This window comes from Hemicordylus capensis, chromosome 3 (assembly GCF_027244095.1).
Source record: "Hemicordylus capensis ecotype Gifberg chromosome 3, rHemCap1.1.pri, whole genome shotgun sequence".
Classification (NCBI taxonomy): Eukaryota; Metazoa; Chordata; class Lepidosauria; order Squamata; family Cordylidae; genus Hemicordylus; species Hemicordylus capensis.
This window is the reverse complement of record NC_069659.1, coordinates 42,937,769-42,965,586: the sequence shown is the minus strand read 5'-3', so window position 1 is coordinate 42,965,586 and position 27,818 is coordinate 42,937,769. Positions and strand designations below refer to the sequence as shown.

Sequence of the window (27,818 nt, the reverse complement as noted above, 5' to 3'; positions counted from 1 at the left end):
AAATTCAGTTCATTTTTTAATTATTTGTTCTGAAATGAGTATCTGCAGGAATCTGAACAGAGGTCCACATGAAATTAATGGCACATGCCATTTTGTTCAGAACTCCATTCACTTTCTTTAAGGGTGTGTGTGCATACCTCAGTACAGTAGTAGTAAGGTTCCTTGTTTTTGTTAATATTTTTATGCTTTAAATAGACATGTCAGTGGCAAAGGTAATCTCTCCTGGTAACTGTTTTTCCAGTGCCCCTGAGAACACAGAGTTGTTCAAAGACATTGTGGGGGAAATTAGCAGACACTACAAAAGTGTTGTGGTATTTCATTTTATCTACAGAATGCCCCAGAACTGAAACCCTAGGTCATCCAGGGCATTTGGAGCCAAAAGGGAAACTGGGAAAGGATCTGTACCACTACTGCAGCCTGTTGAAAAAGTGTAAAACAAGTAAAGAAGAAAAAGGCCACCGCTGCTACTGTGTAAAAGTGCCCTCCTTAATAAAAATGACTGGGAGCTTCAGAAACAAGTGAAATAGTAAAGAGGAACAGAACAAATGAGATTTTGACAAATGACATAATGAAATTATAAACAAAACAAAACTTGCATATTCCTAACCAACCATACACCTGTTTGGATACCAGTTACAGTTTAATGTAATATTGGGTAAAACATTAGAAATAAATCATGTAACAATTAGCGGTAAATTGAATGTTCAGGAGTTCTAGAATGTCATCAGTGTCACAACGTAGCAATTAGTCAAGGAATCCAAATTATGCCTGTTTTATATTGCATGCATCAGAAGAATTCCACATGGGGCATCTCAATGGCTGATATCCAGACTAAATTGCTCATGAGTAGTCCCATTAATTGCATACAGCCAGTCAAGATTAACTTGTCCCATTAACTTTGATGGGAATATTCATGAGTAATTTACACTGAATGGCAGTTAGGGTCTATACACTTTGGTTTGAAAAACATGCCTAACATTGAATTCCTTTTTAAATTAAAGCTGCAACTTGTTTTTCCTAATGTGTGCTACTTCCTCTATGGGTTTTGGGGTGGTTTTGGGTGTGTGTGTGTGTGTGTGTGTGTGTGTGTGTGTGTGTGTGTGTGTGTTTAAAGTGAGGGGTTTTTCCCCACTTTAAAAAAAAAGAGAGTTACAGTGATTACCAATGATATAGTTCTCTATAAAGCCAGCAAATGTGCACCCACTGCCTTCATTAAAAGGGATAGAAACTAGGGGTGTGCACAAAACCACCTGGCCCACTTCGGTTCAAGTTCGAACTGTACCTGGACCAGGCCAGTTTGGTTTTGCTACCCCCATAGGAACCCCCCCCCATTTGGTTCAGTTCAGGGGCTCAGACATTTTTTAAAAAAATCTTTCCCCCTTTTAAAAAACTTACTCCCTCCAGGGGGCTGCTCCGAGGTGGTGGTGGGCAATCCTTGGAGGTCCCCACCACCACTGGCCTTCCTTTTTGTAAAAATCACCTGGTTCGGGCATCTTCGGCCCTTTCTGGGCCTATTTCCCAACATGGTGGCCATTTTGGCCTGGGTTGATTTTTACAAAAAGGAAGGTCGGCGGGTGGGAACCTCCACGGACTTCCCCTGCCACCCTGGAGAAGCCCCCCGGAGGAAGTAAGTTAAAAGGGGAAAGGGAAAAGAATCTTGGGGGGTGTGTGTTTGGACTGGAGTTGAGCCAAACCAGGGGTGGTTTGGCTCAACCCTGAACCCATGAACTGAACCAGTTCTATACTGAAGTGGTTCGGATTCAAACCTAATAGAAGCAACTGTGCAACACACATGAAAATAATTCATATGACTTCTTCCCAATGAAATTTAAAGTCCACTATTATCTATGAAGAAGTGAAAGTCTGACAACAACATTCTGCTACAACACAGGCATTAGGAAGCATAATTTTGTGGCCAATCTTTAAAAGCTGTTAATTTTCTCATTTAGTGGAAAACAATTGCACTGATTTTTAAATCAATCAATCAATCATATATTATTCATTTAATACAGTATCATCTACACAAATTTAAAAACTTAGTTCACACATTTACAATACTTTTAAAAAATGCAGAATTCTGTCTGAGGTAGTGTAATAAAAACAATGCATTTGCCATGTTGTTACTGACATGCAATTTTTAACTTGCCCGCTAGATGGAAATATTGTACTTACAGTTGGGGATGTTGCTGCAGACAACAATGGCAGAATTCCTCCACAAGCAATAATAATGTTGTCTACCATTTGAGAAATGAGATGGATAGTATTATGTACAAAAATAATATTTTCATTGCTATTGACAAAGTCCATAACAGACTTTGTAGAATGGCTAGAAAAAAAGCAAACAGAACAAGTGTTAGAAAACACTTAAAGTAGATTGCTAATACAAAGATCAAAATCAACTGAAAGATTTGTGAATGTCAAAAAACCCAAACCAAACACTACTGAACTAAGTTGACATTTATAATACTATCCCACAGAAGTTTGGGGTGTTTTTTTTTAACTTGCTTGTCTGCACATACATTCCCTACTAGTGTCATATCTTTTGCTGGAAAGGAGAAAAAAACAGAACAATTTTTGGAATGTCCTTCTTGGTGACTTAGAAGAGATTATTACAAGCCTATATTAAGGATTAACATTCAGTACTTCTGTGACAATTAAAATGTTAAACTCACACTGATCCTTCACACATAATGTCCAATGTAACTTCCAGTTTCACTAAATGAAATGGATTCCACCCTGGAGGCCAGATTTCATGCTATAATTGTAATAAATGGGAGCAACTTGTGTGTGCACTCAAACACAAAGGAACATGGGAAGGATTTATATACCCATGTTTACTGACATATCAGATACAGGCATGTCTGAAATTCTAGAGTCATCCTGCTTCCTTCTCTCCAACTTGTATGTTGGCAGGGCAGAATTTAAGATATGCTGTATATTTATTTTACTTTTAGAGTTGCAATTTAGGAGAAGATTAAAGCTGCAAAAGTGTAGCTGGGACCACAAACTTTGTCTGGACTTGGTATACAGAGCACAATACAAGAGGCAAGACAGCTGTCATTTTCTCATATTGAGGGAGACTTCTTATCTCTAACATTATGCTGACCTTTGGAGACTTGCTGCTCTCTGAGTGTATCTAAAGCAAGTACATCCACAGTGATGAGTTGCCATCCTTCTCAGACTTAGAGGAGGAGGGACCTGTCACCACAGTGACTCTGAAAACCCACCACCCTTCTCATATGCTGCTTGAACAAAAGATGTGTTACCACTAGTAACCTGCCAGGTACATTTTTAGACCCCAGCTGGGGCACACCAGAAGTTTCAGAATCAACAGCTTCTTAAATATTCCTCCCCCTATTATCCTGATTCAAATTGGATATTAACATTTTTATTTTATTTTATTTAAGAATTTATACCCTGCCAAGGAATTCGAGGTGGCTTACAAAAGTTAAAATACTTTTAACTATTGTAAACAATAGAATTTTTTGTGTGAATAGAATATTTTATTTTATTGTGAACCTTTTTGAACCATCCGTATTAGGCAGTATTTAAATGAAATGAAATGAAAAATAGTAAAACCAGTATTTCTACAACCTGTCTAAAGACACAAAAGGTGTTTTTTTTTTTAAATCAAACTGTTGACAGGCTACACATTTAATAAAAGAAGGCATGCCCAGGTTGCGGGGGGGGGTGCGGCTTTAGGGGAGCCTCTGTATTTCAGGGTGAAGAGAATTCCAGAGGGCAGAAGCCAAAGTGAAGCAATGTCAAAAAGCCAACCAAGAATCAAGAAGACTGCAAGCCAACTGGAAACCAGTGCCAAAACCAGCCAACAAGAGAAAAACAGGCCTTCAAAATGTTGCTTGGATCACTCAAAATGATCAGACTTGGAACAAGGTCATTCCATTCCAAGCTCAAAACCAGACCTTCATTCGAACTGTTTTGCATTCAAAGCACTCAAAATGGCCTGTTTTGAGTCAGAATGTTTTGATATTGAAATGTTCTGCATATCTTTGCCCAGAAGCACACTGATAGCCAGTGCAACTGAGGCATTACACAGTGATATGGTTCAAGCATCCAGCACTCATCTAAGACCCTCACCATTGTGTTCTGTACAACCTGTAGTTTCCAAAGTGTCTAGAAGACACTTTGAATGCAAGACACTTCAGAGAGTGCATTACAGTAGACTAAATTAGAGGTGACAAGGGCATGAGTCACCATGGCAAGGGCTACATGATTCAGATATGAGCACTATCATGCTGTTATCATTATAAATAGAGAGAGGGAGAGTATAATTTGACACTGACTAAGCAATTACAAAGTCACCTCAAAACCTAACACTTTTTAGGCATAGCCAGAACATGAAATGAAATGACAGGAGTCCTTTCATTGGAATACTTAGACATTCCTCCTCATAGAAATGATTTGTATATACAATCTCTAGAACATACATTGCAACAGGTGAAGGAGATGCAAATCCCCCAACAATTGCAAATAAACCAATGGAACAAGCACAGGGATTAAAGGATTGTTTGATTAATACAAAAATGGCTGGTTAACCAACTTTCTAATTGACAAAAATAAATAAGTCTTAGGATGTATTGTGTTAAGGGGGATGGATGTTCATGAGTAACTTCGCTTCCAATGTCTCTTTGATGCAAATCAGTTAAGTGAGGAGAAGAAAGCTAGCTAAGAAAGGTCATGTAATAAAAGCTAGGAAAGGTTTGTTTGGCATGCATCACATTGTTCTTAAAACTCCTATTTTACTAACCATGAAGTACCTTATCACCTTCATATTAAAGAGCATTCTCTCTTGATAAATGGTTCGAAGCATGTCACCCACTCAAGTCTAATATAAAAATATATAGCAGCATTCACAGTAGTAGGCTTAGCTACCCAGCACAATTAACGTCCAGTGGTTTCCCTGTGCTAGTAAACAATGATGTAAAAGAACCAATGGCAGCCTACCTTCTCCAAACATGCACATCAGTTTCCAAAGCAAAGAGCAAATCTGTCAGTAGCCTCTGGTGCATTGGGGACCATTTAAACTCTGGAATGCGAAACATGGTTGTTCGTGGACCTGGACTGAACTGTCGCCTCTGCTCTTCTGTCATTGGCATCCCTCGAAATCCCAAGTCAACGCGCAAGTCTCTATCCTGTTGTGTAATAGACCGACCTTGCACAGCCTAAGTAAGCAGCAAATTACATTTGTATCTTTTTAAAATGTGCAATGAAAAATCTGGCATAGTTCATAAAGATATGGTACAAATGAGCAAGTCTACAGCTATCCTTACATAGGTAATTTTGTTCTACTTCCTCATAGTTTATTATACCTCTTAAAAAATATTTTTAATGTCACTACATATGGAGTGGTGAAATGCTTGACTAACAAGCAGAAGGTTGCCAGTTCAAATCCCTGCTGGTACTATATCGGGCAGCAGTAATACAGGAAGATGCTGAAAGGCATCATCTCATACTGCGCAGGAGGCGGCAATGGTAAACCCCTCCTGTATCCTACCAAAAGAGGCTCTGTGGGCACCGGGAGTTGAAATCGACTTGATGGCACACTTTCCCTTTTACCTTTACATATGGAGCAAAGAATACAGAAGAATTAAGAATTACCCAAACTCTGCAGTTAAGAAAATACATTTAGTTTTATGAACACTAAATAGGAAGTTAAATGACATTTCAATCTTAATAAATTCCTATAACCTTCCTTCTCTTTGGAGAGGGAGACTATTATTTTATGTGGCAGGAGTTGATGGGAAAGACAAGGGATCAGTTCAGATGAAGAGTGACCAGCACACAGGGAAATGTTGGGGCTGCAGTGAGAATGCGCCTGCCTCAATGTGTGCTTGGCACATCCTCTAATTGCATGTGAGGGATGTTCATTTGAGTTTCTCCTCTGCACACATGACAAAACTGTTTAACTTTTTTCCTTTTGTCCATCCTAAATATCCTGCCAGTCATCATCATCAAAACTTTTATCATACAAGCCAAGACCATGAGAAAAAGAAATAGTATATATTGGTGTATCCCCAAGAGACCATATAACACCAATTTTAAAAGAACTGCACTGGCTACCAATATGTTTCTGAGCAAAATGCACAGTGCTGGTTTTTACCTATAAAGTCCTTAAGGGCTTGAGTCCAGGGTATTTAAGAGACCACCTTCTTTGTCATGAACCCTACGACTTATTATGAGCTCAAGGGGAAATTCGGTTATGGCTGCCACCAGCTCGTTTGGTGGCGACGTGGGACTGGGCCTTCTCTGTGGCCCCACAGGGCATTGGAATGTGCTTCCTTATCAATATAAGAGCTTCTCCTTCTCTGGCCTTCATTTTCTGCCTCAAGAAAATCACTCAAGGCACACCTGTTTTTTCATGCCTTTTGCTAACCTACTTTTTAGTGCCTTTGTTAAAACTTTTTTTTAAAGTTAGGGTTTTAAAATTGTTTTAATTGCTATTGAGTTTTATTTATTGTTTTAAGTTGTGTACACAGCCTTGAGATTAAGATGTTAGAAGATCTATAAATGTAATCAATAAATAAGTTGTAAAATTCCCTAGTTTTAGTGTTGTGGATCAGGGAGAAAAAGCTCTCTCTGTTCACTTTCTCCTCAACATGCATAATTCTACATGCCTCAACCATGTCTGCCCTTAGGCTTCCCCCTGCAAACAAACAAGCCTCAAATGCTGTAGCCCTTCATTGCAAGAAAGGCGCTTCATCCCCCTGATAATTTATGCTTCCTCCTTCTGCACCTTTTCCAACTCTACAGAATCCTTTCTGAGATACAGCAACCAAAAAGTAAGGTTACTTACCTTTAACAGTAGTTCTCATAATGGTCCATTGTCCAATCACACTCAGGAGCTCTGTGCAGGTGCAGATAACATCACTCTAACCTTCTAGAGCTAAAAGATTGTTGGTGGAAGCCCCGCCCACCTCAGCAGTACTTGGCACACTTACCCACTATTTTCCCCTCAGTCCCTGACCGCCGCATAGTACTATACAGGTGACCACTGCAGTGGGGAGGAGGGAGGGTCATGTGACTGGACAATGGACCACTACGAGAACTACTGTTACAGGTAAGTAACCTGAGTTTCTCAGTAGTGGTCCAACTGTCCAACCACAGGAGACTAACAAGGTATTAGTGACCTGGATGGTGGGAAGCGGGTATCTGCGGTGCTCCTACTGTAAAACTGAGTCAAGGACTGCTGCTCCGAACTGCGAGTGATCATGGGACTGGACATCAAGGGCATAGTGCCAGATGAATGATGGTGGTCCATTCCAAGTTGCCACCTTACAGATAGCCTCCAGGTTACCCCACGGAGGAAGACGGTGTACACGGCCATGGCCCTTGTAGAATGGGCACGCATGGTATTAGGTGGGTCTCTTTTGGCAGCACATATACAAGCTTTATTGTGGATGTAATCCAGGCTGACAGGCATTGGCAAGACACCTGTTTCCCTTTTTTAGGGCTAGCGAAGCAGATGAAGAGGGAAGTTGACTGTCTGTAGACTTGTGTCCGGTGTAGGTAGAAAGGCAATGTACACTTTATGTCCAGGTTGTGCCAGTTGCTCTCTAAGTCTAGCAGATGTTCTGGGAGATGTGATATTGGGATACTGCCTTGGGGAAGTAGGTGGCAACTAGCCGAAGAAGCACATTATCCTGCTGGAATGAGATGTATGGCAGATCAGTGCACAAAGCTCGGAGCTCTGACCTGACATGCAGTCAGCGAACATGATGGCGAGGAGAAAGGCAGTCTTAAAGGTAAGGTAACAGATAGGACATGCAGCCATTGGCTCAAACAGCTTGTACATTAATAAGGAAAGTACTAGTTTAGGGTGCCCAAGGGGGAGCTAACCTGGGCTTGGGGGGATACAAAGGAGGCCCTTAAAGAAACAGTGGGCCAGTTCCTTTGAAAAAATCCAAACAAGAATGGAATTGGCTGCAACAGCTGCCAGATGAACCTTTAGTGAGGCAACAGATAGACCTGACTTTTTCAAGTGCAATATGTAAGTCAATATAAACTCACCAAGTCCTTTTTGGACATACTTGTCTAGCCTCTATGAAGACAGTGAAGCATTTCAATTTCGCTTTATAGGATGCTCAGGTTGATGGCATCCTGGATGCTTTGATGACCTACAAGACCAACCAGTCCTCTATTACTTCAGAAAGATCCGCCATGCTGTCAGGTGGAAATACTCTATGTCTAGGTGGAGTATCATCCCATTTTCTGGTGAGTAGATCGGGTATATTTGGCAGAGGTGCATATTGTGTTCCCCCTAAGTGACAGGAGGATGGCAAACCATGTTTGGTGGAGCCACTATGGCACAATCAGTATAAAATCTGAGTTCTCCATCCATATCTTCCTCAGTACTCTTGGTATGAGAGGAATCAGAGAAAACATATAGAGAAGTACTGATGTCCGGGGAGCAGGAAGGCATCCCCTAGGAACTCCAGGTTGTGGCTGCCATGACTGCACCACTGGGCACAGTAGGTGTTTGCTCACACAGCAAAAGATCTACTGTTGGCCGACCCCATTTCTGGAATAGGTCTTACACAATCTTCTGGTCCAGGGACCAGTCGTGGGAGTCTGAGCAGTCCTTGCAATTGAGAGTTTGCCCACACATTTTGTTTTCCTGCTATCTATCTATCTATCTATCTGATTTGTATGCCATCCCAAACGTCCGTCTCTGGGTGGCTTACAACAACATAAAATCAAACCAAAAACAAACATAAAAACCTCAAAACAATTTAAAGACACAATTAAATTTAAAAGCTTGGATGAAATGGTAAGTCTATAATGACAATTTCAAAGTTGTCCGAGATGGGGAGGCTCTCATCTCAGCAAGGAGTGCATTCCAGCCGGGGCAGTGACAGAGAAGACCCCGTCTTTACATAGCCACCAAACGATAGCATTGCAAGTTGCTGATGGGCAGATACTGCATTGGAGGCACCAGTTCCAAACAGAAACGGAGAGGCAATTCAGTATTATGGAGTGAGTGTCGCTTTGGTGGTTCAAGTAGGCCTTGGCTGTCACATTTTCTGTCAAGACCAACCCCAATCTGCCCAAGAAAAGGGGCAAGAATGCACTCATGGCCTTCCATGTCACTAACAGTTCCAGGTAATTGATGTGAGAGTGTTTTCATGACCAGACCAGTAGCCAGATATGCTGCAACCCCTGCAATGAGCCCCCCCATCCTGAGTTGGAAGTATCTGATGTCAGTGTGACCTCTAGCAGTTTGTCCACAAATGGGTGGCCTTCCTGCAGGTCGCTTTTTTTCACCCACCAGTGGATGGCTTGTTTTGGTTTGTTGGGTATCACAAATGTCTCTCCTGGATGGTGCACCTGCAGGTGGAAAAATGGAGAGAAACCATCTGCAGGAGGCACATACACAGACATGCTAGAGGCAAGATGGCCATTGTTGAGGCCATAAAACCCAGCAGTTTTTTAATATAGCATGCCGTATGGACTCCTGATGATAAGAGGTGATGTGCCATCTCTCTGTCGTTGAACCTGCACTCTGGCAGGGTTGCTAGCACGGTGTGGGAGTCTATGATGGCTCCAATGAAATCTATGGAACTTGTGGGGGTCAGTTTCGACTTTTCCCAGTTTACCTACAGTCTAAGTTTTTTGGGTGTTTTTTTTTAAGCAAATGTAGGGCCGTAGCAGTATGGCACCAAAGGTCTTCTTCTGTTTGGGCCACCAGGAGCCAGTTGTCCAGGGACAGGAACAATCGAATGGACTGTTGGTACAAGTACTGTTGGTATAAGTACCAACAGTGGTATATAGCTGAGGTACCACCTCAGCTATACATTTTATAAAAACCCATGGGTCAGTGGAGAGGCCGAATGGCAACATCGTATATTGATAGACCTTGTCCCCTATGCAGACGCATAAATAATTCCTGTGAACATGGTAGATGGAGATATTGAAATACACATCCTTTAGGTCTATGATGCAAATCGTCATTTTGGAAGAGGAGCTGCAGGATGTGTTGACCTTGAGGAAGCAGCAGTAACAGATGTATTCGTTGAGGCCTCTCAGGTCCAAAATGGGCCGAAGCCCACCACTCTGTTTGGCGATGGTGAAGTATTGGGAGTAAAAACCTGGAAGGGTGTTGCTACAAATGATCTGAATGGCTCCCTTCTCTAACAAATTGCACATCTCTTGCATGAAGACTGGGATAGGATCTGTATACTGAATTATGGAGAATGGTGGAAGTTCCTTGTGCTCTATGGCATATCCCATCCATACAATGGTTAGCAGACAGTGATCCGTTGTAATGTGGAGCCACACCATGCCTTGTCAGGTGTGTTTGGAGTAAGCAGGTTTGGGCTTGGTGTTTGGTCTTGAAAATTGCACTGTGGGCTTCTGAAAGGAATTGTAGGTTTGGTATCTGTTCTGCCTTTGATCTTGTGTGCAGAACGCTTGGTAGGCCAGTTTCTGACTGAATTGGGATGACCGTAGACGGTGCTTAGGTGGGCACTGTTGGTAAGGCTGCAGGCCCATTGACTTTGCTGTTGTCCTCATCTTGTGCAGTCTAAGGTGTCTGTCTCTTTTCCATAAAGGTTCTCCCCATCAAAAGGGAAGATCTTTAATATGCAACTTCACTTCCAGAGTGAAGGAAGTAGACTTCAGTCAGGCATCTCTACATAAAGCTACAGCTGCTGCTATAAACTACATGAACTGCAATCCTCCTCACGGCGCGTGGAGTGTAGCTGTTTAGTGACCTGGAGGCCCTCGGAAAGGAAAGTCATTCCTGCTTCTCTCTAGTCGGCTTGTAACTGATTAACAAATGGCTCTGTTTCTCCAGGAGGAAGTGCGTATTATGTGCCATACAGCCTTGATATTATTATTTATTTACACAGGTGTTACTGACTGGATTGTTTTACCAGACATTGAGTCCTTCCCAAGGACCTGGGATGGCTGAATTTTATTATCAATGTTGTTGCTGTTATTATAGATATCATCGCAGAACATAGGCTGCGATGATAGATAGATAGATAGATAGATAGATAGATAGATAGATAGATAGATAGATCGATAGATAGATAGATAGATAGGCAGGCTGCAAGCGGTGATGGCGGGGAGGGACTGATCAAAAAGCAAATGCAAAACTGACTGACAGGAAAAAACAAGTGGATAGAAAGTGAGAACAAACGTTAAATGAAAAGTGAAAAAAGGGTGGTTTTTAATGCCCTCTCATGTGTCAAGTGACAGAAGGTTCTCTGATGTTGCTACTGTGGTGGTCAGAGAAAGACTGAGGGGGAAATGACAGGCAAGGGTGCCAAGTACTGCTAAGGGCAAAGGGGCTACTGACGAAAATCTTTTAGCTCTAAGAAGGTTCCGGTGATGTCATCTGCACCTGTGCAGTCGTCCTGAGTGTGGTTAGACAACAATAACACTACTAATAACCCAACATTCTAAATATGACCACATCACAGATTTGTATAAGAGCACAAACAGTTTTATTTCCAATCGCTAATGATCCGTAGCATGGAATTTGCCCTTTTCACAGCTGCTGCACACTGGGTCTGCATTTTCACTACCCTGAAGAGTTTGGTATCGTCTTCGAACTTAGCTACTTTGTTGCTTATCCACCACTAGTAATTTTTAGCCCGTTGTAATAACGGGCGCTAGCCTTAAGGGGAGCTACTGCCACCTCTTGCTGAGGCCGCGGCCGCCATCGGGGCTAGTCGCCCCGCCACCGCCTCACCCGCACTCTCGGTGGCGTCGCAGCCGCCGCCAACGGGGCCAGTCGCCCCACCGCGGCCACAACTACCTTTGGCCGAGGCCGTGGCTCCGCCGCCGCCTCGGCCACACTCTCCTCCTGCCGTTGGCGGCGGCCGCTTCTCCTTGGCCCGCCGCTTCTGCTCCTCCCGGCCCTCTCGCCGTAACGGCGGCGGCCGCCATCGGAGCCAGTCGCTCCGCCGCGGCCACCGCCTGGTCCAACATGGCCGCCCGTCTCTGGGCGGCCGTATCTTTTTCGCCCGATCTGGGCATGCGCTCCGCGCATGCCCAGATCGGGCGAAAAAGACACGGGCGGCACGGACGCACGCCCAAGGCTTTTATGGGTAAGGATGATCCCAAGATCTCTTTCCTGGTTAGTCACCAACAGTTCAGACCCCATCAATGTGCATGTGAAGTTGAGGTTTTTTGCCCCATTCGCTTTACATTTATTTACATTAAATTGCATTTACCACTGCCAATTCACCAAGTTTGGAGAACTCCTTTTTAATCTTCGCAATTAATTTTCATTAAATCAACTGCACTACCCTGAATGGTTTGGTATTAGCTCCAAAACCTCACTACTATGCTGCTTACCCCTAATTGCAGATTTTTTTTACAGGCAAGTTAAAAAACACCAGTCCCAATAAATATCATTTCCCTATTGACATGTATCATTTTAGTTAGAACTAGTGCACACACTGAATTTCATTCTTTGCATTCATGTAATCAAATGTAACACGTGAATAGGGCAATCATAGATATGGCTTGCAGCAGTGCCTTTGATAACAGTAGTTGTAAAATGTACTATTGCAAGGAAAGTGAAGACAGCTTGTGTGAAGAACATAGTTTTGTTTTGTTTTTTGAAAAAAAAGAGTCCTTAGTTTCCATGTTTGAAGACAGTGGACTTGGTTTCATTCACTAATAAGGATGTCTACTGCTTGAGAGAGTTGTTAGTAGTACTCTGCTTCTGAAATGACTTCTTGAACTGTAAGCAGATCAAAATAGGATGCATGCTTGCAGCCTACATGAGGAAGGCATAAATAATTAATTGGGTACAGCTGGCTTAGTGAAGGGCTTTCTTTAGAACAACCAACGAACTCCACTTTTGCAAGGTCAATAAACTGGGGCTTTTAACAGATTATGTTGCCTTTTTCTTTTCTTTTAGTATTTCACCCATTAAAATGGTTTTGCTTGTTCTAAAAATGATAAAAATTGAATATTTATACATAAACTAAACAAAGCACTCCACTCTATATTACACACTCATATAATTATAATATAATAAGCATATTACAATAATATGCTTATTATTAAATAAGCAACCATACCCTAATATAGAAGCTAGCTAGCTAGCTAGCTAAATGATAGTCCTACTGAGTGTTGTTGTTTTGAAAGGGAAGCATTTTCTCAATTAAAACTTGAATGGCCTAAAGAACTGACACAGCACTTTGCCTGTTCAGAGTTAATCTGAACTAGTTTTATTTCTAGACACATCAGTACCTTACAGCCAAATTTTAGCACAGTTCCAGCTAGAGGTAAAATATCTAGTTCTGAGCAACTGTCTGGAGTAGGCATTCTGACAGCTATGTTTTGCTGTTGAATGATGTAATGTTAACATATGATATTTCTGGCTCATCATATCACTGTATATTGTTTTGCTCTCAAAGTAATAATTACATTTGCTTTTTAAAGAAAGGAGAAAGAACCATCAGGTACACAGATGATGAGGTGGCACTGATAATTACCAGGCAATTATTCAATATTAAGCAAAATCTAATAATTAGATTAATTTCCTAAGAAAAAGAGTGGTAGTCTGCTCAAGATGCTTGGGAGCAGAATCTTGGAGGGGATGCATTGACATAAGGATCTATGGATTTTTTATCTGTGAATACTCTGAATGCAATAAAAATAAATTGGCTTAAATTTCTTAAACCAAGGGAACATTTATCATCAACCCAATCAAGTGGAGTAACATTTGAAAGTTGAATTAACTTTCCATAAATGGCAATTATAAACTTTACATAAATTGCACTTGCATTCTCTTTATATAATTCAGACAGTTATTTCTTCTACAGAAATTCAATATTTTAACATGGTAAATAGACCTAAACAATTTAAAATGTAACAGCCAGTGTAATAGAGACTCGTTTGAATTATGATAATATATCTATTGAACAGCAGGCTAACTACAGAGGATCCAAACTTGCCACTATATGGAATACTTGAAAGGGTCAGAAAACACATTCCTGACTTCCTTATTGTAATTGGAGGCAGATAGGAGATGAAAAGGGAAGAAAAAGCTATCACCAAGAGCAAAGTAGAGTAACTATTATAAACAGTAGCTTCTTTTTATGTATGTATCAAACAGGAAGTGAGGTTGCTACACCTCTTAGCACTGAAAGCAATAATAATGAAGAGCTTCTTTAGTCTCCATGTGTGAGGCTCAAATGTCAGCTAGAAAAATTTGCCTGGCAGCCAGAGAAGAAAGCTTTGCCCATGTACGTTAAAACATGGTGAGCATTTGGACAACAATGCCTATTTAAAAGAAGAGACAGCATTCTCCCTAGTAGCATACTACTACATTAAATGGCATTAAGTATTATGGCATATAATACTTAATACACTGGTGGCGCAGTGGTAAAACTGCTGCTCTGTAACCAGAAGGTTGCAAGATCGATCCTGACCAGGGGCTCAAGGTTGACTCAGCCTTCCATCCTTCCGAGGTCGGTAAAATGAGTACCCAGAATGTTGGGGGCAATATGCTAAATCATTGTAAACCGCTTAGAGAGCTTCCAGCTATAGAGCGGTATATAAATGTAAGTGCTATTGCTATTGCTATTGCTATATAATACATGGTGTATGCTCACAGTAAACTACTAGTTAAAATTAATGTTAAGATAACTTTTAGTCAGGCAGAGAAGAGCAAGTTTTCTAACGGAGTGGAATATGTATGTAAGTCAAAGATGTGGTAGTCAGGGACAGCTCTAGGGCGAGCTTTAATGCCTTCCCATCAGCGCTTTTATACGGGAAGTATAACAAACTGCCCTACGAAAAGTGCATATGTCCTTGCGGCCCGGAGATCGAGTCAATGGCCCATATTCTATTAAAGTGCCCACTTTACCAGGATGCAAGACAGCACTTAATTAATCCCCTGCTAAATAATTTGAAGGGAAAAACCGGGGATTTCCTTGTAAAGTATTTATTAGCCGATGAAGATGCAGTAATTTCCAGAATAGTTGCTAAGTACTACAATGTGGTTTTTAAAATAAGAGTCTCAAACTTATGAATGTATTTTAAAACTGCCATTTTTAGGTATATGTATACGTTTATTTTAAGGATTTTATGCTATTTTATGTCATTTACTACTGTATATCTCTCTTTTGGTCATTGACTGTAAATAAAGTAATCAATCAATCAGGGACAGCCACAAAATGAGCTCTTTCAGAACCCGATTTTCCATCTTTTGGGGGGTCAGACTGAAAGAAGGAAGGCTATGCCTAACCTTGACAGTGGGAATTTATTATGGGTAGTCTGCAGTGTGGGGAGTAATTGGTTTTTATTGGTCACGAAACTCTCAAAGCGAGTCATGTGAACAGAATCCCGTAACCCTATTATCTATCTCTTTTGGGCCTCAGAGGGAAGGGGAGATCAGCAAACATCACATTCCTCCACCCTTGTGTCAGCGCAGCAGTATTCTGGATCTCAACACTGTTACACCCACCTACTATGTCTAAATGAATTAAGTAGGGAAAAGAACTGCTAGGCTGGCTTTGGGAAGCTCGAAATGGAGCACTGGGCTCAGCACTGGGTCCCCCCCATGGGGGGGGGGACTTTATCTTCTAGTTATGTTAGGGGGAGTCACTGTTTTGGGACTCCTGGGAACCCCTCTTGTACCCCGTCACACGGTGCATAACATGGAGGACCTGTATTTTAAATACCAGGAGAGATGCATGTATGTGTGGGCAAGGGAGAAACTGGAAAAGTCACCATGCAAGGGACCTGGCCACAAGCCTAGAATTTCTTAAGCATCATGCTGTGAGAGCCTGATATCATGAAATTGACTTTCCGCATCAAAATCTCCCAAATCCTTCTGAGACGGATGTATCAGAATCCCCACAGCCCATCTCTGTTTGCTCAGTAACACATTGTAATTGCATCCCTTCCAGACTTTCCCCAAAAGCCCATCAAAGGCTAATTAACCCAGATCTCTTGGGATTGCCTGTCCTTAGGTACATGGAAGGGGCCCCCTTCCAATCCACCTGGCAGCTCCTCACTTGCCTGGCACCAAGGTTGGCACGTTTACATATCTCCTACCAGTAATCTTAATCCATTATGCAGCTAGTAAATGAATAAGAATCCTTTTGAATTCTTCATACACATGATTTTGTCCTATAAAAAGGGCCCCCTCAAAAACTCACTTCCCAGACCTAGGTGACTATACACCAGCCTATTCATCCAGCAGGTATGTCAGGAGATTCGGCACCCCATCCTTTCCTTTTCTCTGGGAAATGTTGTACCTCTACTACTGTTATTTCCCTTCCCCCAGACCACCCCATACATGAATGAGTGTGTGTTAGAGAGTGAGTGAGCAAGCGTGCGACTGAGTGCACGAACACAAAGAGGACTAGACTAGTGGGCATACGTTAGGATTTGACCTTTGGTTTGTATTTTTTGTGTTCTACCTTTCAACTGGTTTTGTTGGGGAAGGGGTGTGAATTCTATCGTAAACCAGAAGTGGGGTGGGGGGGCCTAGCAGCTGAAGTGATGCATCTCATGAGAGTTGGGAATGCTTCATGATGCCCCTTCTCCCATGAATGAACCCTCTCATGAGAATGGTGGTATCCAGCTATCAAGCCAACTTGAGCCCGAGTATAAGTTGGCTTTCCATGACTTCTCAGTCCAGGTTGCCTAAGTGCATCTTTGGTCATGGAGAACCAATGAACCAGAACAAACTCAAAATCTTTTGCCTGCCTTCATATACATATCCCTGCTAGACTCAGGCCCTTCCATAGAGTTCAAGGTAACTGGTTCTCCCCGACTTTTCCTAGGCCCCAAGCCCCAAGCCTCTCAGGCACTACAAACAACCCACTTGGTTCTTCTACTTCCATTTAAGTTAACATCAGAGTCTAAACACTGTTTATTAACATCAAAGAATCTATTTATAGTTGCTATGTAAGAATCCACATCAGTTTAGTAGCAGTTATGGTTTTTATTCATGAAAAGGGTAAAACTAGAAAATCAATGTTTTGACACACAAGTTGACACATGTGTATTCTGTCATGTGGGAACACCCCACATGTTATGTACTTTTCCTCCTCTTATTTTTAATAAAAAGTCATGATTGGAATACTGCTGGGTCCTTTTGTCTTGGAACAAATCTGCCTACTTTATAACACCCTTTCTGGTCCCAGAGGGGTGGGGTAGCACCCCAAAAAACCCCTTGTAACAGATAAAGTCCCAAATGGATCCTGTGCATTAGCCACATGTTCTCAGGAAGTAATTCTCTACAAAGAAATTCTCTCTAACAAATATCTATTATAAACTATAATGGTAGAATTATTCCACTTTTGTCAACTCCTTTAACTGAGAGGATTTGATGACAGCTACCTTCCTAATTTTTGTCCAATACTTTACAGATTATTTGTGAAGTATATTTCCCCATTACATTTGGGGACCAAAGAGTCATATAAAGCCACCTCCTTGAGTCAGTAAAATATCTTTAATCATTGGATTACTGGAGGAATTTTTACAGAGATCATTTTCTTGCTTGCACTTCTTTTTTTAACCTGCTAGGAATAGCAGCCAAGTACTTTATGCAGAATACAACATCCCCCCCCCGCCCCGATTTGATAAAAGCTGACTAAATAGACTGTATCTAAAATACAGGAGCAAATTTTAGGTACATACAGTATAATATATATTAGTACAATAACAATTACAGTGTGTAAACTTACTTGGGTTGTAGTGGTGGTTTGAATTTTTCTTATCTCTTTCCCTACTTCTTTCCCATCATCAGATCTTTCTGTATCCGATATGATACTCCCTGCATCTACATTTGGTACAGTTTTACCACCAGAAGGCTCAGTTTCAAGGGTTGTAGCAGTCATTTCAGCATATTCTAATCCTTTGGATGATGAAGCCAGCTCTCTCTCAGAAAGGGTGGCCATTGCATCCACAGAGGTATGAATTTTGAAATCCTTGTCCTCTATTACACTTGAACTACATGCTATGTCAGCACTGCCAGTCATATGAGCAAGAAGTCCCAGGTCATCATTCACACCAAGGTGTATTTGAGTCTCTTGCATATTTGCAATAGTAATGTGATTACTAGAAAGTTCAGGGAGGAGCTTCTCCTCCTGGCTGGGTATTTTATCAAAAAGAAATGAGGTATTGTTAGAAGGTTCATCTTTCTCATCAGCCAGTGTTATTAAGGGGCCATTGTCCTTCTCTTCACTTTTTTTAATTATGCCAACACTGCCATGAACATTGTTCTGAAGTTTTTCGACTGCAGCACTATACACATTGTCTAACAACGATTCTACTTCCACAAGGGCACCATTTTCTCTCGTTACCAAAGTCTCTGGAGATAGATCCATATCATCCAACTTTACTTCAGTGGCTTCTACCTTTTCTGCTTTTATGTCAACCAAGAGATCATGAACTTCAACATGCACACCACCCCCTGGTCTATCTGAGCTTCCAAGCACATCATCAGAGACTTTTGTTGCAATAAGTAAATCCCGTGTATCTGTACTGACAGGGTAGTCCGTTTCACTTTCTGGGCTTTGGCTTTGGGAAAGGTCTTCAATTTCACGAATCTCCAATCCACCTTTTGCTCCAGTTGTCTGAGACGAAAGGCCTGAGATAGTGCTTACATTCCCCTTTTTCCCCTTCTTTATATTCTCTTCCTCTTGCCTTTGATACTCCTCATACATTTTTGCTAGATATTCCTTGTGAGCTTCATAGGTGACCTTAATACAAGCACATTACAATTTCAAGAGAAAAACCAATACTGATAGTTTTAACTGGTATCAAAAATATAGCTGACGAAAAGGCTACAGGGAAAACAATCCAAGCAAAGTGATAACATGTCACACTGCATGCTATCCACAAGATGGCACTAAGTTTTATCTATGGAGTTATGTTGGTTAATAGGATAGTAGCTAAACTGAAGCTCAAAACGAATGCTTACCTTAGAATGGGCTATGGAAAGAGTATCAACCCAGACCCTCCATCCTCCCCACTCATACTTGATTGCATGGTACAAAAGAATGCGGAAGATATTGTACACCATCTCTGTAATTTTCTGTTCTTCAGCATTCTTAGGGTTAATATATCCCAGAGAAAACATCCAGTCCTGCCATACTGAACACTGAAGTAAACATCTAAAAAATAAATAAATTATAATATGATCACATGGCATTTCTAAGCGCAAGGACAGCAGTAATGTATTTAATTCAGGATGGCGTCAATATTTCATTCTAAATATGAATTGAAATATAATTATTATATTACTGCTTATGTTTCTTTTTAATTCTTGTTTTGTTTGGTTCTTACCATTATATTACAAATCTTTGCACTTTCCCCATGCGTTTGCACTTTGGTTTTGTTAAGTCTTAATGAGGATTGACAATTTAAAAAATCAAGAACAAACCATTTTCATACAGATTTTAAAAGAGTAAATAAGGCATATGAATATTACATTTTACAGTCTAATAATAAATATTTCAACATTCTAATGATGAAAGCCTTTTGAGTCAGGCTATAAATAAATAAATAAGTCAAATACAGTGTTTTTAAAAAATGTATCTACAACTTCATTTTCTTCTGCTCATCTACATTATGTTAACCTTCATTAATAACACTATATCCAATATACACCTTTATCAAGCAAACAATGATGGCATATCAGAAGACTTCCAAAAGGAGACAATACATAATCTAGTGACGTGTCAGCAAGGATAGTACAAATTCCAGATAATCAATCAATGCACCTTTCAGACAGCAAAACCATGTAACTTTTGGGATGCAAGTATGGGTAGAACTCATAATTTCTTTTATTGGCTTCAAAAAAAAAAATCATCCAAAATACCCTAACAACCATTCTGGATTACTTTTAAAAGTAGCAATAATGCTGAATGTACACAACCATAGCTATGCATCCCAGAACTCACATACAAATAATTCTGAACCTATGGAGGAAAAAATGAGACACTGAGAGAATATAATAGAGAGCCAGCGTGGTATAGAGAGCCAGCGTGGTATAGTGGTTAGAGTGCTGGACTAGGACCGGGGAGACCCGAGTTCAAATCCCCATTCAGCCATAAAACTAGCTGGGTGACTCTGGGCCAGTCACGCATCTCTCAGCCTAACCTACATCACAGGATTGTTGTGAAAGAGAAACTCAAGTATGTAGTACACCGCTCTGGGCTCCTTGGAGGAAGAGCGGGATATAAATGTAATAATAATAATAATAATAATATAATAATAATAATATAAGACAAATCCATGAGATAATGTAGTCAAGGTTATGAAAGGTGAAAAACAACCCACAATCCATCACTCAAAGACATCAGAAGAAGAAATTAGTAAGGTATCTATGTTGGAAAAGTGTAAAAAAAAGACTTCAGTAATGAAAGGACAAGGTGCAGGACAACGGCTGGGGTGAGGGACATCACAAGAGATTAAGTGGACAAAAATCACAGGAAGGTTACTTTTTTAATGAGATTATCTTCTCACAAGAAAGACAGGAAGTGAAAGTATGTTTAAAAAATTAACCAGACACAAGAAATATTAGAAGTCTAGACTGCACCATAATCTTTCATTATATTCAGTGAGAGATTGTGTAAAAATGAGATTACGCAGAAATATCTTTAGAAAGCTTAGCCTTGAAGTGGTAATAGGTCATAGGTATTTGTATCTTATGCAAATACCTATGATCTTCTGACATAAAGCACAGCTTGCATTATTAAAAGTATTCTTAACATACCTTCTATTTTCACGGCTATTGCTGAAAAGTTTTATCATATCTGATAAAAACAAACGCCGAACTTCCATCAGTTCTGCACTTGGTGTAGAATTCTTTAACAGAGTTGCCACCACCTTAAGAATCACTGTAAAAGAGCAAATATACTACTAGTTATAATATACTACTAGATAAATGTATGAATAACCAGACAACAAAGACACTAAATTTCCTTGCTCCCCTCATTGTCCTAGCCACTGAAAAGCTGCACAAAGCTGGCTGCTTCTAAAACTTATAACACTACAATGGATAAACAATCAGTGAGCATTAGGAAACAACAGATTTTAACCCAAGTTCAACAAGCTCTATTTCATCCCCATCCCTCAGATGAGACTTTAGGGGAGGGCAGAGCAGTTGCATTGTGTAAGCTTTCTTTGGCTTATTCTGAATGGAAGACAAGGCCAGAGCACATGGTGAAAAGGGAAAAGCTTAAAAAAACCACCACCTCATGCTTAACAGTCTCTCCTCTTTTCCTTATAGGGAGGAAAAGAATAGAAAGCTAAGACAGAAGGAAATCAAGAAGTGAGAGAGGACAGGAGGAGGAATTCTCATCTTATTCACACATTCCTAGTATCTATCTTTCCTTCCATTAGAACAGAGCAGGGTTTTTTGTCCAAACAGCATGCCTTAGGTGATCTGCTACAGCCTGTGGGCTACCAGTTAAATACACTCAAATTTTCAAAGGAATTGCTTACTTGGATTTTGAATTTTCACTGTAGAATCTGGCTCTGGGTGTGGTTTATGAACAACTTGTGTACACACTTGTTCCGTCAAGATCTAAAAAACAAAACGATTAATTTTCCTTCTCCCTCTCGACCCACATTTATTTTACTCCAGATAAGATATGGATAAATTAAAATTGGACAGATGTAGTATAGCAGCTAAAACACTAGGCCTTGATTTGAATCCTCACTCACCTTGACATTTGGCCAGTTACCCTCAATCTAACCTACCTCACAAGAATAGACTGTTGTAAGATAAAATGGACAATGTCGTGTATTTGTTTTATAGTATAACACTGCTTTTCGTTCACAAGACAAAACAAAGTAGTATACATTAATAGAAACAAATATAAAAATACAACAGATAAGTAATTAAGACACAAAAACAATTTCAAACAGCTGTAAAGAGTCAAATCCTCCATAATATAGAACCAATAATAAAATGTTGGACCTGATCTCATACTTCTTGGAGCAAAGGTAAGGTACAAAGGTAGGATAGCTAAAGCAGTCCCTAGTACATGTCCACTTCAATGCTTACTTGTGTATTATTTTACTCACAGCTGATTTTTCTCTTTTGACAATTAATCCTTAGGATATGCTCACAAGAACTTGTTTTGCACCAAATTGCATGTGGAATCACTGTTTAGGGCTCCACTTCTAGACTGGGTGGATGTAAAGAATACACATTTCTTGTTGAACTTAAATTTATCTACAGTATTCCTCAAAATGTCTTCATGATGCCTTCTCTCTTACTTTTAATTCCTTCTCAAAAGCCACATTTTACATGAGGGGTTTGACCTCAGTTCTCTAATGAAACTAAACATAAGTCTGTGTAACTGAAATGTAACCAATTTACCATGGTTTGATTTCCTTCTCCTTTCTCTGTTATCTCTCTTGGGTTAATAATGAGATTGCAAGCCATTCAGAGCAGGGATATGTTCTCTCATTCTTTGTAAAGTGTTGTGTACACAGTTTTGTACCTCTTTATGGTAATCTAAAGACCTCTAAATATATTAAATGGTTAAAGGAGTTTTTTTTCCAGTGCAGGGATTGGACTGGAGAAGTCACAAGCCCATTAGCTGTCAACCGTGGGATCAGCAAGGACAGGCAATCCCCTCTACCAAGAAAATTCTAACACAAATAAATTCAGTGACAGTGCTTGAAAATTTGGTACTTGCAAATTACTTAATCACCCATACATCTCTAATAATATCGAATCAAACGAATACTTTGAAGGCCTCATATTCTTCTCATGATATACTGAGAAGAAGAAGGAGAAAAACAGATTTTGAATGAGATTTAAGCATTTTTCCCTCAAAATTACATTGCTGACTGAACCGACTATAGCTGATATACAGATCCGAGCCTCAGGCTTGAAGTACTGCAAGATGTGTAACAGCACCAATGTCTTCACTTCCCAATGTATACATCTTGCATTGCATTTCAGATGAGATGTTAATCATTTTATCTATGACAACACACATGGACTCAAGATAATGAGTAGATAGGCTTAAGATAAATCCAGGATGCCTCCTAAGTGTCCTGATTCTTTATACAAATAATTACATAAATTACAAATGTATAACATTTCTAGACACAAAGGATCAGTCTTATTTCTTCACGATGCATTGAAAAAGTTATAAACTGGTGTTGAATTCAAAAGAAACATTTTATTGTTGAAGCTCTAATAGTGGCACTTGGACTGAAAATAAAAATTTAAAGAAGTCACCATTTCTAATAATTATTTTACATGGGATATTACTTAAGATTTTAGTGAAGTGTACCTCATAAAGTGTGTTATAAGTTGTAATGGTCACAGTATTCGTATGCAACATCAACCTCTCTCCGAGAAGAGTAAACAGACTGTGAGTATGCATGATTTCAACTTTTCGCCTAGAGGAAAAACACAAATAGAAAATTTACCACACATTGTTGAACAGATTTAGCTCAACAGTAGATAGCAATTAGCCTTATTTAAGCACCATAGCAATTAGCAATATTTAAGTACCATTTACTGTTGAAGACCTTTCAAACATATGAAGATTCTTCCAATTTACAAACTACACATGAAATAGTCTATGTATATATTTAAAACAAATAAGGCTTTAATTTGAGACAGATTCAACCTTCTGACAGTATTGGGGTAGACTGTGCCCTATTTAAGAACGAAAAATAGAACCTCTTAATCAAGAGCCATCAGAGGCCACTTACAACTTGTTTACATAAATATTATTTCGAGGCAAAGCATCTAGATGAAATTTGATTTCCGCTATAAAGCCTTCAGCAGGCTTTTGAAGCCACTTAGGCTGAAGAATAAAAACTATCTTGACATGCATTGGAATGGGCATGTCAAAGCTTATTCAAAGAAACAGAATCCACAACTTATTCTCCAGTAAGTCACAGATATACATACAGGTGGGCTGGATGCTTCTTCCGTATCCCTGCTGCTGTCAATGCTACTCTTCCATCTCTATTTCGCTTTTGACAAGCAAAATAAGCATGGTAGAACAGCTTGCTAGAGAAGAACTTGCTAAGATATCCTTGGAGAATATATCTAAATGAGATTTTGGGAAGTTAGTAACTTGAATGCATCTGAAGACAAAGGGGAAATGAAATCTGTGTACACACAAAGGTATTCAGAAAGCATTGGAGCACTGTGTTTGCAGTCAACTATTTGTATGCCAAGTTACACAGTATGACAACTGCGTTTAAGTGTGAAAGTTATGTTAAATTTGTTACAACTGACGTTATGGTTTTTTCCAAGATGCTCATGCTATAATGTCCTTATAGAGTTTTTAAAAAGATGGAGTAATTATAACCCCAAACCATTTTTGTACTAGTGGTGAAATTAACACAATAGAGTATTACTGGCCCCAAAGACTTCTTTGTTCAACTTCTTTTGTAGAAAATATTAGTAGTAAAAGTGTTTTTTGCACTGCAGTTGGTGTTATGCTTAATGCAATCCCCTAGGTATAAAAATTTCTAAATAATTTGGGATATTTTTACTCCAAAACTGAATTAATACAGTACAGGCAGTGATCTTCCAAGGGTTAAACTACATCTATCAACATTTACAAGTGAATTGGCTGTTTTATGTTTTTAAACTAACAAACTTTCATAACAAATTTAAAATTTACATTGGAGCTTGTATAACAAGTAAAGCAAGTAAAATAGCACACTTACTTATGACCCAGATGTTTGAGAAAATATCCTAGCACCTTCAGAGCCTGCACCCAGATGCTTTCACTTTTGGAAGCTAGTAATTTATAAATCACTCTGGATGAGTTAGAAAAAGAAGGGCAAAACAGATTTCCAAAGTTAATCACCTTTTAAAAATATGTTTTTCTAAAGTACAGGTAAATTCAGACAAATGTCTTTTAGGATTCCATACTTTTTAATATACAAATAGAGGTTTTATTTACCCAATGGTCTTGTGGTAGCAAGTCTTGTGGTAGCAAGCATGACTTGTCCACTTGGCTAAGCAGGGTTTGCCCTGGTTACATATGAAAGGGAGACTAGAAGTATGAGCACTGCAAGATACTCTCCTCAGGGGATGGAGCCGCTCTGGGAAGAGCAGAAGGATCCAAGTTCCCTCCCTGGCTTTTCCAAGATAGGGCTGAGAGAGATTCCTGCCTGCAACCTTGGAGAAGCTGCTGCCAGTCTGTGTAGACAATACTGAGCTAGATGGACCAATAGTATGACTCAGTATATGGCAGCTTCCTATGTTCCATTATTCCTAAGTACTACCTGCATATTAAGTAATTGGCACCCATTTACCACAACTGCACAACTAGGCAGTAAGCACAGACACCCTGCCCTCCCCAGCTGCTTGCCACTGTCCAGATTCTTGCTACCTCCACTGCCCTCCTGTGTGTTTCCCACTGCTGTGCCGTAGGTCTGGATGTCACCTAGTGCTTATTTATACATGATGTACTGCATAATATCTTAAGTAGAAAATATGGCATTATGGTGTTTATTTTAAAAGTTTACCATTTCAAATTCTTTATTACATATGCAGAATGCATTATAACTACCAACTCTGCAGATGCATGGAGTCTGGAACCACACCACCGCATGGGGGGGGGGTGACTGGAGAGAGCGCCATGTGCTTGGGCTGCGCCAGGGGGGCTTTGAGGAGCAGCGGCTACCAATGCTGGGCCAATAAGAACCTTAATCTATTTTTAAAGGTGCCTACTCGCTGCCATCCCCCACACTGCCCAGCTATCCTTTAGAAGACTTTTCAAGGATCCCCCTACCCCTTTGCTTGTAAAGGGGAATCCTAACTGGATCCCCCTTTACAAGCATAGCCCCCCAAACTGCTGAACTGGTTCGGTTGAATGGACCGGACTGGCCTGACGGTTCAACTGAACCGGTTCATGGACCAGCGGTTCTGTTCGAATTTGATCCAAATTCAAACCGAACTACAAATGTTGGTTCGTGCACACCATTAGTCACTCGTGTCTCTCTTGTATTTTTTTAAGATGACAGGGACTTTTAGGATGGGGAACCATTTTCTCATTCTTTTTACTATATGAATTGCTTTAAGAAATTTTTGTTAAAAAGTAACGTGAACATAAGAAAAAGTAATTTTATTTACATGAAAGGAGAGCTAGAAGATTATTATTTTCACTTAATCTTACCGTATCCCATTCCGTTGATCAAAAGCAGGTATCATAGATGCTGGATGTTCAGACATTAAAGCCACTAGCAGCTGAAGAACATCATGAATATTTTCATCCTACATGACACAAGATAACATTAGAGAAATAATTTTTCCATGACATTAATACAATCAATTAGGGTTAAAAGATTGCAATTAGAATTGTACAAACCTACCTCGTGCATTGTTAGCAAGTAATTTAATATACTTTGTAGTTCATCTTCTTTGACTCCTCGATCCTAGATAAATGGATTTATCTTTATTACACTCTGAGCAAATTAAAATCTTACACAAGATTTCATCATAACTAACAGAAAATGCTTTAAAAAAAAAAAAAAAGAACACTGCCATAAATTATACAAAGTCACATCACTGGCCCATCTATTCCAGTATTGTATACTTTGATTGGCAGCAGCTCTCCAAAGTCTCTGGCATTGGTCTGTACCACTACCCAAGAACCTTTGCACTGGAGATTCCAGAGATTGAACCACAGACATTCTGCATGCAAAACATGTGCTCTATTATTCAGCTATGAATCTTCCTCCATTTTACACTATAAAAAGAATTACTAAGATTTTATTATAGAGGAAAACAAGTAGAGACACAGACTATAATATTTACAATAAAGACTTAATTCTTGAAAATGACTTTTTTATAAAAAAAGGGAGGGGATTTATTTTTTATATTATATAACAAAATAAGAATTACTTGTGATCTTTTGATTTAGTCATCACCATTTATACAGACATGGTGATTCACAGGATAAAGAATAAGTGTTCCAATACCAAGGAAAGGTAAAAGTGAGGCTTCCACACTGGAAGTGGAGCTGACCCCTAAGCTGCTTCCCTTTATGCAACTTGTAAGGGCTACACAACAATATCACGGTTACTGGGGACTCTGTATCCATGAGTGACAAAGAACCAAGCCACAAGTTCAATCTAAACCAACATCCCAATTTTTGGACAGTTACCACTCCAAATGTCAGACATTGTTCTAAGTTCAGGGCACACTGTATAGTTGCATGGATAATTAAGACTAGAGATGTGCAAATCAATACAGTTTGAATTGATCTGAGCTTGAATAAGGCCAATTCAAGTTACTTGAACTTGAATCAAATTGCCCTTACTATAAAGGGCCTGATTCGAGTTTGAATCTAATCAGATTCAAGTTCTAATAGATTTGAGTGATCCGAGTACCATTCTGGTGGGCTTTCCCCCCTTGCTGATTGGTTTTCTGGCACAAGTTTCCAATTGGCTTGAGATCTCCTTGCTGCTTGATAGGCTTGTTATAATACAAATCAAGTGTTGTTATGGGCAACTGCGCTTGCATTTGCTAGGAAGAGGGGGAACAAAAAATGGAGGAATTTCAAAATGTTTTCAAAGGGCCCGGGAAGGCAGAAAGAGCTCTCTGTGTGCCCTTGAAGAAGATAAATCAGTTGAGGAGGAAGAAAGGAATCGAGGAAAATATGATTTTGTGGTTTTATTTTCTCAGCACCGAGTATAATACGCTGTGCTATTGCTGCTATATTATTAACTATCTGGTTTTGCTGGATCCCAGATTGACAAAGACAGAACTTGGGTGCCTACCTGCCTTTCTTGAGTTGTGGTTCAGTCTGTTTGTGAGAACGCATTCTGGAGAGAAATGGACTGGCAGCTCAGGGGTATGTGTGCATGTGTACGTA

At 39.9% G+C, this 27,818-nt stretch overlaps 1 protein-coding gene across 11 annotated transcripts in view; it reads right to left on the bottom strand.

Annotated features, from left to right (window-relative positions):
• Positions 1–27,818, bottom strand: part of NBEA (neurobeachin) — a 670,094-nt gene that overhangs the window by 512,895 nt on the left and 129,381 nt on the right. For all 11 annotated transcript variants that reach the window (XM_053311836.1, XM_053311837.1, XM_053311835.1 and 8 more), the window contains 10 exons: positions 26,314–26,376; positions 26,118–26,215; positions 24,661–24,753; positions 23,262–23,370; positions 21,451–21,532; positions 20,720–20,843; positions 18,923–19,115; positions 17,685–18,701; positions 4,966–5,183; positions 2,173–2,326 (listed from right to left, as the gene is read on the bottom strand). In XM_053311836.1, the coding sequence (XP_053167811.1) occupies positions 2,173–2,326; positions 4,966–5,183; positions 17,685–18,701; positions 18,923–19,115; positions 20,720–20,843; positions 21,451–21,532; positions 23,262–23,370; positions 24,661–24,753; positions 26,118–26,215; positions 26,314–26,376 (2,151 nt within the window). The remainder of the gene's footprint in view (positions 1–2,172; positions 2,327–4,965; positions 5,184–17,684; positions 18,702–18,922; positions 19,116–20,719; positions 20,844–21,450; positions 21,533–23,261; positions 23,371–24,660; positions 24,754–26,117; positions 26,216–26,313; positions 26,377–27,818) is intronic.